Here is a 14,156-nt window from a genome sequence, read left to right as displayed (position 1 = left end):
CGCTAGATAAACTGGTAATATCATCAACCATGTGTAGTTAACTAGTGATTATGATTGATTGATTTGATTTTATAAGATAAGTTTAATGCTAGCTAGAAACTTACCTTGGCTTCTTACTGCATTCGCGTAACAGGCAGGCTCCTCGTGGAGTGCAATGTAAAGCAGGTGGTTAGAGCGTTGGACTAGTTAACTGTAAGGTTGCAAGATTGAATCCCCGAGCTGACAAGGTAAAAATCTGTCATTCTGCCCCTGAACAAGGCAGTTAACCCACCGTTCCTAGGCCGTCATTGAAAATAAGAATGTGTTCTTAACTGACTTGCCAAGTTAAATAAAGGTGTAAAAAAATACCGATTTCCGATTGTTATGAAAACTTGAAATCGCCCCTAATTAATCGGCCATTCCAATGAATCGGTCGACCTCTAGTCTGTGCCATTGAATAGTAACTCCACTTTGTCTCTGTACTGATGTTTTGCCTGTTTGATTGCCTTATGGAGGGAATAACTACACTGTTTGTATTCGGCCATATTCCCAGTCACTTTGTCATGGTTAAATGCGGTGATTCGCACTCAGTTTCGCGCAAATGCTGCCATCTATCCACGGTTTCTGGTTTATGTAGGTTTTAATAGTCACAGTGGGTACAACATCTCCTATACACTTCCTGATGAACTCTGTCACCGTATCCGTGTATTTGATGTTATTCTCAGAGGCTACCCAGAACGTATCCCAGTCGCATGATCAAAACAATCTTGGCATTTTGAAAAGTTGAAAAGCAGTGATTCAATGTTTTACTAGCGCGAGCACTACAGTCAATGTGGTGTTAGAACTTCGGTAGCGTTTCCTCAAATTTGCTTTGTTATTTGAGGAAAACATTAGCAAAGTTCTACCAACACATTGACTGTAGTACTCGCGCTGGAAAAACCACTGCTATCCAACTTTTCTAAATGTCTACAAGGCCCTTCCCTGCCCTCCCGTCGGCAAATATGATCACAACTCCATTTTGCTTCTCCCATCACGACTCAATCAGCTTCTTGATATGCCACACCTGTCAGGTGGATGGATTATCTTGGTAAAGGAGAAATGCTCAGTAACAGGGATGTAAACCAATTTGTGCTCAACATTTGAGAGAAATACGCTTTTGTGTATGGAAAATATCTGGGATATTTTATTTCAGCTCATGAAACCAACACTTTACATGTTGCATTTATATTTTTATTTTATCTAGTGCCTTGCTCAAGGGCACAATGACAGGAGATGGCATGGATATCACAACCCTCCGGTAGCCAGCTGACACCCCGACATATTGTCCTTCTCAATCTCAGGACTTGAACCGACAACCCTCCGGATGCTACCTTCTAGGCCCGTTACCTGCCCACAGCCACAAGGTAGCAGAAGGGACAGTGAAATGAGATACATGGATACATGAGCAGGGACAGACTGAATTTACAGGCAGTATAATTTCCTCATGTCAACCAGAAATTCTCTTATATCAATGTAAATACAACCAAATACTTCTGCAGCCCCTCTCAACCCCTCCCTCTCTCCTCACCTTCCGTACGATGCTGTCCTCTACGTTAGACTTCTTGTTGCTGCCCTGTTTGCCCATGAGCGTAATCTCCAGCTGGCAGAAGGGTTTGGGCAGGATGTCACACTGTGTGAAGAACTTCCTCCACTCAACGATGTAGGCCTTCAGCAGCGCCGTGTCATCCTGGTGGCTCAACACACGCTGTGGGGGAGAGAGCAGGGCACTTATGGACTTTATGGCATTGGAAAAACTGGGGGTAATAGACAGTCTGCTTGGTTACTCAACATGTTGCAGCGGGAGAGAACAGCTGAGTGCGGTGTTATAGACATTATGATGTTGAAAATATAGGTTCTCAGGTATAGGCTAGTAGAGTGCTTGGTTACGCGGTAGCCGACTGGCACAGATAGCTTGCTTCAAAGCTAGCGTTAAGGTGTTAGCATGCCTCAGTTCGGCTGGCGGCTAGCCGAAGTTGGCTAGGCAAACCGAACAAGTGTGCTCGCATACTCCCTTAAAAGGGAGTATGTCAGTATACACGTCCTCAAAATAGAATGAATCTAAGATAACTTAATAAATCAGTCATTCATTTTGATGTTTTTGCAGAGGATATCTTAGTCACGCAAAATGTACATCTAAATGATGATCTACATGATGTTTGGTATAGTATTTTTCAATGAAAAAATGTGCTTGAAAACGAGTCGTCTCTTGTTCGATGACAAAGACTTTATTGAAGCCTCCCTACTGTTGACCAATCACCGACAAAGGACGTAGCCTTTGGCTCCGAACTTCGGCTTATCACCAGGAAAAATGTGCCCCCGAACAGCCCCCCCAAAAAACTCACCGAAGTCCAAAACTAACAAAAATTTCACAAAATGTTGTCATAATATATGTACAAACTCTACAGAACTGTTTCGGCTGGGAAGCGTGCGGATGCCTTTAGTAGTACTCAGTGAGGGAATAAATGGCACAGTCATTTCAATGCTAGCGAGACTTAGCAGGCCTTAGCAGACAAAGCGTCAATACAGGACTAAGATGGAATCCTACTGCACCGGCTCTGACACTCGTTGGATGTGGCAGGGCTTGCAAACTATTACAGACTACAAAGGGAAAACCAGCCGCGATCTGCCCTGTGAGACAAGCCTACCATACGAGCGAAATGCATTTTATGCTTGCTTCGAGGCAAGCAATACTGAAGCATGCAAGATAGCACCAACTGTTCAAGGACGACTGTGTGATCATGCTCTACGTTGCCGATGTGAGCAAGACCTTTAAACAGGTCAATTCGCATACTGCCCCAACAGATCCACAGAAGACGCAATCTCCATCGCACTCCACACTGCCCTTGCCCACCTGGACAAAAGGAACACCTATGCGAGAATGCTGTTCATTGACAACAGCTCAGCGTTCAACACCATAGTACCCACAAAGCTCATCACTAAGCTAAGGAACCTGGGACTAAACACCTTTTGCAACTGGATCCTGGACTGATCCTCAACACTGGGGCCCCTCAGGGGTGCGTGCTTAGTCCCCTCCTGTACTCCCTGTTCACCCACAACTGCGTGGCCAAACACGACTCCAACACCATCATTAAGTTTGCTGACGACACATCAGTGGTTGACCTGATCACCAACAACGATGAGACAGCCTATAGGGAGGAGGTCCCTAAGGGCTGGGTCAGAGACCTGTCAGAGAGGTCAGAGACCTGGCAGTGTGGTGCCAGGACAACAATCTATTCCGCAATGTGAGCAAGACAAAGGAGCTGATCATGGATTACAGGAAAGGAGGCCCGAACAGGGCCCCATTAACATCGACAGGCCTGTAGTGGAGCGGGTCGAGAGTTTCAAGTTCCGCAGGAGACTGAAAATATTTGGCTTGGGTCCCCAGATCCTCAAAAAGTTTTACAGCAGCACCCTTGAGAGCATCCTGACCGGTTGCATCATCGCCTGGTATGGCAACTGCTCGGCATGCGACCGTAAGGCGCTACAGAGGATAGTGTGTACGGCCCAGTACATCACCGGGGCCAAGCTTTCTGTCTTCCAGGACCTCTATACTAGGCGGTGTCAGAGGAAGGCCCAACATTTTTTCACCCAAGTCATAGACTGTTCTCTCTGCTACCGCACGGCAAGCTGTACTGGAGTGCCAAGTCTAGATCCAAAAGGCTACTTAACAGCTTCTACTCCAAGCCATAAGACTGCAGAACAATTAATCAAATGGCCACCGGACTATTTACATTGAACCCCCCTTTGTTGTATTCGGGCGCATGTGACAAATAAAATGTGATTTGATACATACTGCTTGTGCTTGCTTGATGAAGTCTAGGATGTCCTCTTTCAGGGCCTGGTGAATCTTGGCCGGCCCCTTGTCATCCCATAGGCATACTGCATGGACATCTCTATGGAAACCAAGAGATCAAATGAGGGGATTGGAGGAGATCAATCAATTAATCCATTTGTTAGTCTTTAACAGCTCAGACAGGCGTTAATGTGAAATGCCTGTTAAACAGAATGACAGCCTGTTCTCGAGGTATCAAGTCCAGGCTGTATCACAACCGGCCGTGATTGGGAGTCCCATAGGGCGGCGCACAATTGGCCCAGCATCGTCCGGGTTAGGCTGCCATTGTAACTTAGAATTTGTTCTTAACCGACTTACCTAATTAAATAAAGGTTAAATAAATAAAACGTATTCACTAAGAACCAAACGGAACAGGCCAAAAGAGGGAGGGAATGCCTTGACTTGTCTAATAACACTGGTTTTCAATTTGTGTGCACTAATGAATAAAACCTCAGTATGACAGAGCACATGGACGAGTGGCCATACTCACGAGAAGAGGTCGAACCACTGCTGTTTGGTGACTGACTCTTGGCGGAGCAGCTTGAGGACGATGGGACGCATCAGGTCCCACTTGTCCTCGAACTGGAGGGAGCCTTTGTTCTTGGTGAGAATGAGAAGGGTAGAAGTGTCACCTCTGGCTATAGCAGTTATGACAACATCAGGGGTGAACCTCAATTGTATTTACCTGATTCCTCGCATCCTCTCTCCTTGCTGCCTTCTCAAAATAAAATTTTAGCAGAGGGGAGGAACCCCAGCTCTTCTGCTCCAATGTGATTTGAAAAGGAGACGAGAAGGGAGGACATGGGAAATCATGGATATACAATTGATATTCATCCCAGTGGTTGCTGAATGTTTAGGAACTAGGCAGTGGGCCCATTTGAACATTAGCAGGAACACAACAGCAGTAAACAAGCCTGGTGGTGGTTAATTTCTCCAATATCATAGGACAGGCTGATTGAGGCCCATTAGTAGCAAACAGGCTTGCTTGTGCTGGAGAGTTTCTGACCATAACAACAACCCAGGTGCTTCAATCCTGTAACATCTGTTTTTGTCTATAGCCAGCCAGCTTACCTGTGAGGGAGTGTTACGTGTAGTGATACAATAACAATGCAGTGAGTATACAGACATGACTAGCTATAGGATCGTTCCAATTGATTTCAAGCAACTTTTGGTCGCACCACTTTTGATTTAACTTTCCATACATGTTTGCCCATGGTAGAAGTGGCCAGAAAGTGCCTTACTGGACCTGAATGACAAAACATTCAGGAGATGGTGGTGCTCAAAGTTGACCCATTTTGCATACTCCACCATACCATTACACATCCTTTGTCTTTATCACTGGAAAATAATAATAGTTGAGTTTGATATCATTTAAAAGCTTACAATCAGGGTTTTACGATTTCTTAATGTTCCCCTATGCTGGAACAGGAGCCTGAGTGAAACAGTTTTGGAAGCCCTGGATTAAGGCAGCCCCTCACACCTCTCTGATTCAGAGGGGTTGGGTTAAATGCGGATGACACATTTTGGTTGAATACATTCAGTTGTGCAACTGACTAGGTATCCAGATATCCCTAATGGGAGTTTGAATCTGAGCTTCCTGGGCATTAGAGAGGAGACACGTCATAGGCATAGTCAACGTGGACGTCTCTTGTGGTGCTTTCAAGAAGACTGGGAACTAGGGAAAAAACAAGGTCAAATCAAGACGTCAGTAATCTTCAGAGTTTCCGACTTGGAATTCCGAGTTGGACGACCTTTGAAATGGCTTTTGCACCGTCGGAGTTGTTTTTTTCCGAGTTTCCAGTTGTCTTGAACGCGGCATAAAGTGCAGATACTGGGGCATCTTCTAACCAGCCATCTAACGTTATTGTTATACCGGCTGCCTAACTATTGTTAGCAAGCTAACTTAGTGTGTTTCATGAAAAAGGCAATCGATCGTTGTTGAGGTTAGCTAGCAAATCAGTCAACGACAGTCATGCCAAGTTAAATGATCATGCTTTCTTAGCCAGTTAAGTTAGTTGGCTAGTTAACCAGTTAGCTAACGTGTGTGTACTAGCCACTGCCTGGCACAGCTAGTTAGCACCAGGCTAACGTTATTAACGCCAGTGACTTGGAGGAGTAAATAGGTGTCCTTTCAATGCTTGCAAGACAAACAGGACTTTATATCACCTACCTATATTGCAAGGCCATCTTCAGGCATGGGCGCTTAACAATGTACAGTAATATATCATTGACTATGCAACAAAGACTGATTAAATGTAATCAAAAGTATTGAATTGCGGTGCCTGTTACCTTTAGCAAATTAGACGTCGCCATGTTCCCTGAATTTAGTTCCTCGAACAATCTCGCGAGATTTACAGTGTTGTAGTTGCCAATGGGTTTTTAACAAATCTGGAGAAACGGTTTATCATGATCATATTCCTGATTTCGTATTATTTAAACAAAACAAAATCCATATGCAATTCAAATTAATTTTGAAATAGCCTACCCATGCCTTAGGTCTACTTATGAAAAAACTGTCACCCACTGAAAAACTGTGAAACAATGGAAAATAATATAAACTATTGTGTTCAGTAGCTAGGTTTCCCTCCAGTTTGTGACAAATTTTCATGCGAATATTAAAAAATGTACATAAAACAGTATGCGCTTTTTCCCACCAGAGATGTGTTTCCAAAACTTTTCGCTGTTAAAGGGCTGTGCATGATGTCGTAGCGCACATACAAATAACTTCTACCGTTAAATGTTGATGTACCAAATGAAAAATATAGGTTAAATAGGTTTCCATCGCATTTTCAACTCTACTGATGGTTTGGTGGTGCACCGTCACAAAAACTGTTGCGTTATATAGCAAATATGCCCGCTCTGATCTCGGCGCATGCGCTCTAGCCAACAGCTCACAGCTACAGTGCGGGTAGGCTAACTACATTATGAGATTATTATGGATAGGAGCGATACTAATTTGTGTTTGTCAATTGGCAGGCAAGAATCGATCATCGTGTCACCAGAATAAGACCGTCGATATTTATTGGAAAAGAACATCAAGTTCATCACCTTCATCACATATATATATTTTTTGGGGGGGAGGTTGCCTGTTTTGCATGTTACTTTTGCATTAATACGTGTCACATATCAGTTTGCAAACAATGTTACAAATATACATCATTGAGTTAATAAAGCCGTTTACACACATGGTCCAGTTTTTGTTTTCTTGAGGAAGGCAGCTCCAAAATGCAGGCGTTTCAGCCTAGCTCACGGCTTTCTGTGGTGGTGGGTCCAGCAAAAAATAAGAGCATTGCGCCGTGATTGGCTCAGTGTTCTGTCACTCACGGGGGACACTACGTCATAGCCAAGTTTATGTCCTTAGTAAGGGTAGACATCCAATGAAATCCTTGCAACCTCTTTACCTCAGACCCCAAGTAAAAATCCACCGGTGAAAAAAGTAAAAGAAGACATTTCCATGTCGGAACTTTTCTCTGCAATCCAGTSCCTGTCTACTWAACAAGACGCCACGCTCTCCAAAGTGTCCATCATAGAGCGGGCTACAGAAGAAACATCAAAGAAGATCGATAATTTGTCAGAAACTGTCAATCAACTACACAAAATTGTGAGCGAGAACAAGGAAAAGATAACGTTCCTAGAGAATGAGTTGAAGAAAATGCAATCAAAAAATAATGAGCTGTGTGAGAATGTAGCTGAACTTCAAAGGTACTCTCGCAGGTGGAATCTGAAAATCCAAGGGGTAGAGATAGAGGTAGAGGGAGAGGATATTAGAGAAGTAGTCATTAATAGCCTGGGAAAAGTGGCACCATGCATCAAAGACAGTGGCGTGCCGTGGGCCTGGGGCCTAGGCCTTCAGTGAGGTACTACACAGTCCCACCCGAATTAATCCACCTCTTATTACCATCATTATGCCATGGCTCTAGACACTATACATTTAGACAGAAACGCAGTATAACCAGGCGTTGCGTCACCTTGAAATTGACAAATTGACATTTTTGGGTAAACAGTGTTTAACAGACAACTCAAGTTTGCAAAGCCAGTGTGGCTCCAAACACCAAATCGATCACTTGCAAATAATAGGCATTCCCAGCAGTACAGTTTGCAGTGCTTCTCGGAGCCTGTGAGCAATTGACAGCGCTCGTAGTTGAAACTTTGAAAGTGGCGAGCGAACGAACCCCTTTCCCGCCTGTGACAGGCTTTGTGGCGTCGGGCGACCTCTCCTTACAATGTCTAACTTTTCTTGAAAAGTTCGTCTTGAGAATGGCGTTATAATTATATCCTCGACCAAATCGATATCTTCTCCTCCTTCCGCCATTGTGGGTTGAAAAAACAGCTTAGTAGAACGCGAATTAATTCGTTAATCAAATTCAGTTTCCTAGATCTGCATAGACCTGCCCATAGGACCTGCCTCTCAATATTGGTAATCCAATCAAAAGACGTGGACGCACTACGCCTGCTAGCTGGCTCCTGTGTAACACTGGAGCCAGCCAGCAGGCGTACAATAGCCAACTCTAAAGCTGATTGGTTGACACAAAATTTTAATTTCCATTCACTTTAAGCTACAAGCGCCCGCACTGTTGATTCTGAAGGCCTGAGGGCAGATTTTAGACCCCTGGCAACACATGATGGCTGAATATGATTGGATAAAAGATCTAACATAAAGACCAGCCCTCCAAATCTCAACCTGGGGCTGGAAGCAGTGCAACCAAGAGGAAAGCTATGAAATGAAGAGTATAACTCTTACTCTGGGGAATAATTTAATACATATTTGTGGGAAAATATATTTATATATTTATATATATATTTATATATATATATATATATATATTCTGATGATGTTTAGGCCAGCAGAGAAGGCCTTGCAGGCCCTGACGGCCCACCACTGATTCAAAGACAGGCTAAGAGACGTGATTGATGTGGTACATCGACTTGGGAAACGAAGATCTGATGGACCCCCTCGCAATATCATCTTGTGCTTAACTATGCGCCATTACAGGGACATCATATGCAAAATGGCCAAGGGACACAAGTTTCTGGACGAGAAGAAACTCCGCATCAAAGAAGCTCTGATACCGCAGGATCAGGCTGCTAGAGAGAAACCGTGGCCGCTTATACAGAAGGCGCGACAAGAGGGAAAGAAGGCGGGGTTCAAGGGSCCACACGCGTTTATCGAAGGAAGAATGATTACTGGGTAACTCTGTTGACATTAACCAAATTGGAACTGTGAGTACTACCACGAGTACAGTTAATGTACTGCCAATAATACATGTACCGTTCGAACTACAACTGATGAACACTTGCCAAAGAAAAGGAAGTAAATAGATGTGTTATTCTGTTAACCACCGCTACCTCAGCTGAGCGTAGTTTTCCGTTGGAGTAATCCTCTCAAGGTTCACRGTTTGTTTTATTGTTCACYTTAATACTTGTTATCTAATTTGTGTTCTTTCTTTTTTAATGCAGGAGTTKGTTTTCAATTCACTCAATATCGTTAGTCTGAATYCTKGGGGTTTGAGAAATKCTACAAYAAGGAAAGCTTTATTTTTATACTGTAAACGCAGTAACGCAGATTTTGTCCTTCTTCAGGAAACTCATTCGGGTGAAAGTGATTTGAAATTTTAGAAAGCACAATGGGGAGATATGGCCTATTTRAGTCATGGATRAAATCATTCTGCTGMMMTTTTGACACTTYTTCACAAGMTTAAAGGTGACATTCTAGAATCCACATCTTCACAAGACGGCAGATGGGTCATAGTAACTGTTAAACTTGACAATGCTATTTTCATCATCTGTAATGTATACATTTATGTCGTTGGACATAAAGATTACGCAACAAGTTGGAAATTGCAAATTCAACAATAGGTCGTTTGGAAGGAATCAGTGGCAAACTGCAAGCGTTGCAAAGCAACCAGTAGCCTGCTATTCAATGGAGTGGCTGTGTGTTTTTTTTAGCAGAGTTTCCACCATAAATCCAGAATGCCAGACTTTGATGACAAAGTTTGATGACGAAATTTGCCCACAAAGGACCGCCGTGCCACCTTCATGTTTAAGTGAGCACATCACAAGCCACGGTGAGTTCAAAAAGGTCTTGTATGCTGCTGCATAAATTATGTAATATGCAAGGGAGATATGTATACTGTAGCTAAGAAAGTAATACTTGTGTTTGTAAGTGTATGTTGTGTAGTAAGCAATTTTCACCTCTTAATTTCACCTAACGTTACTGTTCTGACTCGGTGGTGCTGCACATGTTGCTTATAACCTGCTTTTGTCTGCTTATATGCCCCCTTTACTTATCCTACGGTTCTGACTTGGTGTAAAGGAAAAATACTGTAAGAGCAGCCCATGTTCTGCATTCTGTCGCTGTACATTTCAAAAGTGCTGAAAACATAGTTATATTGACTACGTCCGTAGTTGCTCACTAATTAATGTCTTAATCGGAATTACGGAATGCCTCTTATCCGCTTATCGTTCCCTTATGCCATAGTTTGTACATCTCAATTGTCAGTAGAAACCACATTTGTTTAAGCAAGTCAGCCATATCAACTATGTTTTTTAAAAAGGCAGTAAACTAGGCTGAATTAATTGTTTCGCTGCCAGACAAGGCTCCGCTGATAGCCAGGTGTAGTGGTGGTAAGGATTCACTCCATGGTGTTGGAAAGAAAGCTCTGCTGTTGGGACAACTTTATGTAGGCCCTAACAGTTTGTGGGCACCGCCGCCATTTCTCACAAAATTAATTATACTGACACAAAAACATTCCACCATGTCAAACTACCAAATTGTCTGTCGACATTTATAAAATTGTACCGGCATTGAATTCTTCCATCAGGCCAGTCATGACTTTTTTCATATGTCAGGTAATTCATCTGCATGAGATGGTTGGATGGAAACGTGGTTAGTGAAATGTACAGTGCATTCGGAAAGTATTCAGAGTTTCAGACCCATTGACTTTTTCCACATTTTGTTACGTAGATACTATTCTTTTTCCCCCTCATCAACCTACACACAATACCCAATAATGACAAAGCGAAAACAGGTTTTTAGAAAAGTCTACAAATGTATTAAAAATAAATAACAGAAATAACTTATTTACGTAAGTATTCAGACCCTTTCCTATGAGGCTCGAAATTGAGCTCAGGTGCATCCTGTTTCTGCAACTTGATTGGAGCCCTTCTGTGGTAAATTCAATTGATTGGACATGATTTGGAAAGGCACACACCTGTTTATATAAAGCCCCACAGTTGACTGTGCATGTCATAACAAAAATGAGGTCGAAGGAATTTTCCGTAGAGGTCCGAGACAGGATTGTGTCGAGATACGGATTTGGGGAAGTGTACCAAAATATTTCTGCAGCATTGAAGGTCCTCAAGAACACAGTGGCCTCCATCATTCTTAAATGGAAGAAGTTTGGAACCACCAAGACTCTTCCTAGAGGTGGGAGCCCGGCCAAACTGAGCAATCGGGGGAGAAGGGACTTGGTCAGGGAGGTGACCAAGAACCCGATGGTCACTCTGACCGAGCTCTAGGGTTCCTCTGTGGAGATGGGAGAACCTTCCAGAAGTACAACCATCTCTGCAGCACTCCACCAATCAGGCCTTTATGGTAGAGAGGCCAGACGGAAGCCACTCCTCAGTAAAAGACACATGACAGCCCGCTTTGAGTTTGCCAAAAGGCACCTTAAGGACACGCAGACCATGAGAATCAAGATTATCTAGTTTGATGAAACCAATATTGAACTCTTTGGCCTGAATGCCACAGTGTCACATCTGGAGGAAACCTGGCACCAACCCAACGGTGAAGCATGGTGGTGGCAGCATCATGCTGTGAGGATATTTTTCAGCGGCAGGGAATGGGAGACTAGTCCGGATCGAAGGAAAGATGAACAGAGCAAAGTAAAGAGAGATCCTTGATGAAAACCTGCTCCAGAGATCTCAGGACCTCAGACTTGGGCGAAGGTTCACCTTCCAACTGGACAACGACCCTAAGCACACAGCCAAAACAATGCATGAGTGGCCTCGGGACAAGTCTCTGAATGTCCTTGAGTGGCCCAGCCAGAGCCTGGACTTGAACCCGATCTAACATTTCAAATCAAATCCAATTTTATTTGTCACATACACATGGTTAGCAGATGTTAATGCGAGTGTAGCGAAATGCTTGTGCTTCTAGTTCCGACAATGCAGTAATAACCAACAAGTAATCTAACCTAACAATTCCACAACTACTACCTTATACACACAAGTGTAAAGCGATAAAGAATATGTACATTAAGATATATGAATGAGTGGTGGTACAGAACGGCATAAGCAAGATGCAGTAGATGGTATAGTGTACAGTCTATACATATGAGATGAGATGAGTAATGTAGGGTATGTAAACATTATATTAAGTGGCATTGTTTAAAGTGGCTAGTGATACATTTTTACATATTTCCATCAATTCCCATTATTAAAGTGGCTGAGTTGAGTCAGTATGTTGGCAGCGGCCCTAAATGTTAGTGGTGGCTGTTTAACAGTCTGATGGCCTTGAGATAGAAGCTGTTTTTCAGTCTCTCGGTCCCTGCTTTGATGCACCTGTACTGACAACGCCTTCTGGATGATAGCGGGGTGAACAGGCAGTGGCTCGGGTGGTTGTTGTCCTTGATGTTCTTTATGGCCTTCCTGTGACATCGGGTGGTGTAGGTGTCCTGGAGGGCAGGTAGTTTGCCCCCAGTGATGCGTTGTGCAGACCTCACTACCCTCTGAGAGCCTTACGGTTGTGGGGCGGAGCAGTTGCCGTACCGGCGGTGATACAGCCCGACAGGATGCTCTCGATTGTGTATCTGTAGAAGTTTGTGAGTGCTTTTGGTGACAAGCAATTTCTTCAGCCTCCTGAGGTGAAGAGGCGCTGCTGCGCCTTCTTCACAACGCTGTCTTGTGTGGGTGACCAATTCAGTTTGTCCGTGATGTGTACACCGAGGATAGACCTGAATATAGCTGTGCAGCGACACTCCCCATCCAACCTGACAGAGTTTGAGAGATCTGCAAAGAAGAATGGGAGAAACTCCCCAAATACAGGTGTGCCAAGCTTGTAGCATCATACCCAAGAAGACTCGAGACTGTCGAGACTGTAATGCTGCTAAAGGTGCCTCAGCAAAGTACTGAGTAAAGGATCTGAATACTTATGTAAATGTGATATTTCAGTTTATTTAATACATTTTTAGAATAAGGCTGTAAAATAACAAAACGTGGAAAAAGTCAAGGGATCTGATTTTTCCGAATGGACTGCATGTAAACATGAATACAAATGTCATAAAAAAAATCTGCTGGTGCGGTGTGCGCTCCCGGTGGGCTGCGCTAGAGGGAATTGGATACCTCACCTGTTGGAGTCCTTGACCGGCGCACGCAGTCACGCATTTTGAAATAGACTACCGACTATATTTCATAAAATCATATTTTTCCCCTAAATATCTACGGGAATTGTGAGCTCCACATGCACTGCGCTTGAGGAAACTGGATGCCTCACCCTTTTGGAGTCCTTGATCGCGCGCGCACTGATGCATTCCAAATAGTCTACGGAGTTTACTTTTGGGCAAGCAGGAAAAAATAAAACGGGCTACCGCAGCAGGTAAGGCTCTTTACTATGCTTAACGAGGGTTAAGGTATTACAGTAATCCCTCGTTTATCGCGGGGGTTACGTTCCGAAAATGACCCGCGATAAGTGAAATCCGCGAAATAGAAAACTTTTTTTTTTTTTACAATTAGCAACTATTACATGTATACAAATACAGTGACTCACGTGTAGGCCGTTTCGTCGACATTATGGGTTTAGGAGATGTTCGAAATTACAAGATAATTTGGCCAACTTAATGTAAATTTGCCAAGCTGTTTTATGTACGTACACATAACTGCACGAGACGACAAAATGATAGCACAATTCGTAGCATGTTTTGATACAAGAAGCGGGAGTGAGTTTTTAGCGAATCAGAATGCAGAGCACAATGCACCAAAAAAAAAAAAAAATGCATTATGAAAATCCGCGAAATAGCGAATCCGCGATAAGTGAACCGCGAAGTGGCGAGGGATCACTGTATACCTAAAGGGGCATGAACGTTTATACATATTTTGTTGAAGGAATGAAATAAACCTGTGTTTTTAGCCTTGAGAAATGTGTTCAGTTCAAAAGTATGACCGTTTTTCAGTTTTCAAGTAAAAAAAAAAAAACGGAATAACAGAGAGACAGTGTCTTAGTTAAATAGGCCTATGTGGCAATAACTCATACGTCCACTTGCCATTTGGTTTCTTATAGTTATAGGCTAATGCAAAAGTAGTGATGCAA

The 14,156-nt window shown here is 43.3% G+C and overlaps 2 protein-coding genes and 1 long non-coding RNA gene across 6 annotated transcripts in view; 1 reads left to right on the top strand and 2 right to left on the bottom strand.

Annotated features, from left to right (window-relative positions):
- Positions 1-6,213, bottom strand: part of LOC111950661 (cullin-5) — a 31,625-nt gene extending 25,412 nt beyond the window's left edge. For 3 of the 4 annotated variants that reach the window (XM_023968430.1, XM_070434371.1, XM_023968433.1), the window contains exons 1-4: positions 6,140-6,213; positions 4,341-4,450; positions 3,812-3,911; positions 1,547-1,723 (exon numbers count right to left, since the gene is read on the bottom strand). In XM_023968430.1, the coding sequence (XP_023824198.1) occupies positions 1,547-1,723; positions 3,812-3,911; positions 4,341-4,450; positions 6,140-6,163 (411 nt within the window). In that variant the 5' untranslated portion in view covers positions 6,164-6,213. The other variant, XM_070434372.1, reaches the window with a different exon arrangement.
- A 7,149-nt stretch (positions 6,214-13,362) lies between these two features.
- The window catches only part of LOC111950744 (ELMO domain-containing protein 1), a 31,635-nt gene continuing 30,841 nt past the window's right edge, over positions 13,363-14,156 (top strand). Inside the window, exon 1 of the mRNA XM_023968602.2 lies at positions 13,363-13,445. The gene's annotated coding sequence lies outside the window, so the exon portion shown is untranslated. The remainder of the gene's footprint in view (positions 13,446-14,156) is intronic.
- Positions 13,791-14,156, bottom strand: part of LOC139022878 (uncharacterized) — a 40,246-nt gene continuing 39,880 nt past the window's right edge. The window contains exon 2 of the long non-coding RNA XR_011473945.1: positions 13,791-13,913. This is a non-coding gene — a long non-coding RNA (uncharacterized lncRNA). The remainder of the gene's footprint in view (positions 13,914-14,156) is intronic.

Source organism: Salvelinus sp. IW2-2015, linkage group LG23, assembly GCF_002910315.2.
Source record: "Salvelinus sp. IW2-2015 linkage group LG23, ASM291031v2, whole genome shotgun sequence".
NCBI lineage: Eukaryota > Metazoa > Chordata > Actinopteri > Salmoniformes > Salmonidae > Salvelinus > Salvelinus sp. IW2-2015.
Note: the sequence above shows the minus strand (reverse complement) of the source record. Positions and strands in the feature narration are given on the sequence as shown.